Here is a 2027-nt window from a genome sequence, read left to right on the forward strand (position 1 = left end):
CTCCCTAATATCGGTATCGGCCCCAAAAAACCCATATCGGTCGGGGCTCTAATAATAATAATAACATCAACAACAATGACAGCAGTAGCCATATATTGTAATACAATTGCACTGTAAAATAAATGAATATTTCATAGGTATATTATTTTTGCTTTACACTACAGCAGGGAAATTACAATACTTCTTTCCTAATTTCTACACTTGAAAGAGATATTTTGAATCTGGACTGCATTTAAACCGTTAGCTGTCTGCAGTTCTTACTGCACTTTTATTAAGCTTTTATTTTGAAGGAAAACTCCATTTTCAGTGAAAACAGGCTTACAAAAACAAAAACGCATCTCACTACAAATCTAGTGAAACGCTGTAATCATCTGCCGTGAAAATAAAGCATTTTTTTTTCTAAAAAAAGCATCTTTTAATGCTTCCGTGCAGGTTTTCTTCCTCCCATCACGCTGCCGGAGAAGTACTTCCTGTCTCAGCTGATGCTCGCTCCGCCGCGAGAGCTCTTCAAGAAGACGCCGAGACAAGTGTCCAGCATGGACATGAGCTCCACACCGCAGACCATAGACATCAGCGGACTGCAGCTGGCGCTCGCCGGTACTACACACCACACACATCTACAGCTGCGCTGACACTGCCAGACTGCCTGTTTACAGTCACTTACACAACTGCTGTAACTTTTCTGAAAAGTCTCTTCTGCTCATCAGGGCTGCACTTATTTGATCAAAAATACAGTATAAAATGGTGAAATATTATTAGAATGTAAAACAGCTGTTTTCTATGTGAATATCTGTTAAACTGTAATTTATTTCTGTGATCAAAGCTGTATTTTCAGCATCATTACTCCAGTTTTCAGTGTCACATGATCTTCAGAAATCATTCTAATATGCTGATAAGCATAAATTAAAAGCAGTACAACAAATGCTAACATGATGTATAATATCATATGCATAATATGATGTTTGTAATATTATAAATGTCTTTACTATAACATTTGATCAATTTAATGAGTTCTTGATTAATAAGTGTTAATAAGTACCTCTTTTTTTTTTAATCTAACTTACTAACTTTTGAATGATAATGTATCACAGTTTCCACAGAAATATGGTGCAGCACAACTGTTTTCAACATTGATAATAATCAGAAATGTTTCTTGAGCAGCAAATCAGCATATTAGAATGATTTCTGAAGATCATGTGACACTGAAGACTGGAGTAATGATGCTGAAAATACAGCTGAGCATCACAGAAATAAATTACAGTTTAACAGATATTCACACAGAAAACAGCTGTTTTACATTATAATAATATTTCACATTTTTTAAAGTATTTTTGATTAAATAATTGCAGCCTTGGTGAGCAGAAGAGACTTCTTTCAAAAGCAGTAAAACATCTTAATTATTTCAAAATTTGACCGGCGGTCTAAGACACGACTCATATCTGAAATCTGTTTAGATTCACCCAAAAGTTTCCATCGGTGATCACTTTTGCATTTTGAACAGCCTTGTGCTAAATCATCTTTTCAAATGTCTGCAAAAGTGCGCAAGATTGAGTAAATTAGACTAAAGCAACAGCTGCTGTGGGTCTTGTTGAAGCTGAAATTCTGTACCGCCATTCCTCATACAAATGTTTGGAGAACTAGTGGGTGAAACATTTCTGCTTTTTGAGTTTGAGTTGGATGTAGTTTTATATCCAACTTCATATAAAGAGCTGAGCGATAAGTATTCCACAGATGTATAATGATGAGCTGTGAGTTTCACTGATGGTTTGTGTCTTTGGTTCAGAGCGTCAGTCGGAGCTGCCCACTCAGAGTAAGGCCAGTTTTCCCAGCCTGCTCAGCGACCCCGACCCAGACTCCTCTAACTCGGGCTTTGACAGCTCCGTGGCCAATCAGATCACAGAGTCGCTGGTGACCGGCCCGCGGCCGCCTCTGGAGAGTGAGTGTGACATGCTCGTGTTTCTGATGTGTTTTAAAGGAGAAGAATAAACATTTCCTGATCATTTACTCACCCCCATGTCATTCAAGAT

At 37.8% G+C, this 2027-nt stretch overlaps 1 protein-coding gene across 1 annotated transcript in view; it reads left to right on the plus strand.

Moving 5' to 3' along the window:
- Window positions 1-422: 422 nt before the first annotated feature.
- The window catches only part of LOC107732191 (CCR4-NOT transcription complex subunit 11), a gene marked incomplete at its 5' end in the record, with an annotated part of 12684 nt that continues 11079 nt past the window's right edge, over window positions 423-2027 (plus strand). The window contains 2 exons of the mRNA XM_016543465.1: window positions 423-597; window positions 1784-1936. Coding sequence (XP_016398951.1) covers window positions 423-597; window positions 1784-1936 — 328 coding nt within the window. The remainder of the gene's footprint in view (window positions 598-1783; window positions 1937-2027) is intronic.

Source organism: Sinocyclocheilus rhinocerous, unplaced genomic scaffold (assembly GCF_001515625.1).
Source record: "Sinocyclocheilus rhinocerous isolate Xijiao unplaced genomic scaffold, SAMN03320098_v1.1 scaffold1511, whole genome shotgun sequence".
NCBI classification, from domain to species: domain Eukaryota; kingdom Metazoa; phylum Chordata; class Actinopteri; order Cypriniformes; family Cyprinidae; genus Sinocyclocheilus; species Sinocyclocheilus rhinocerous.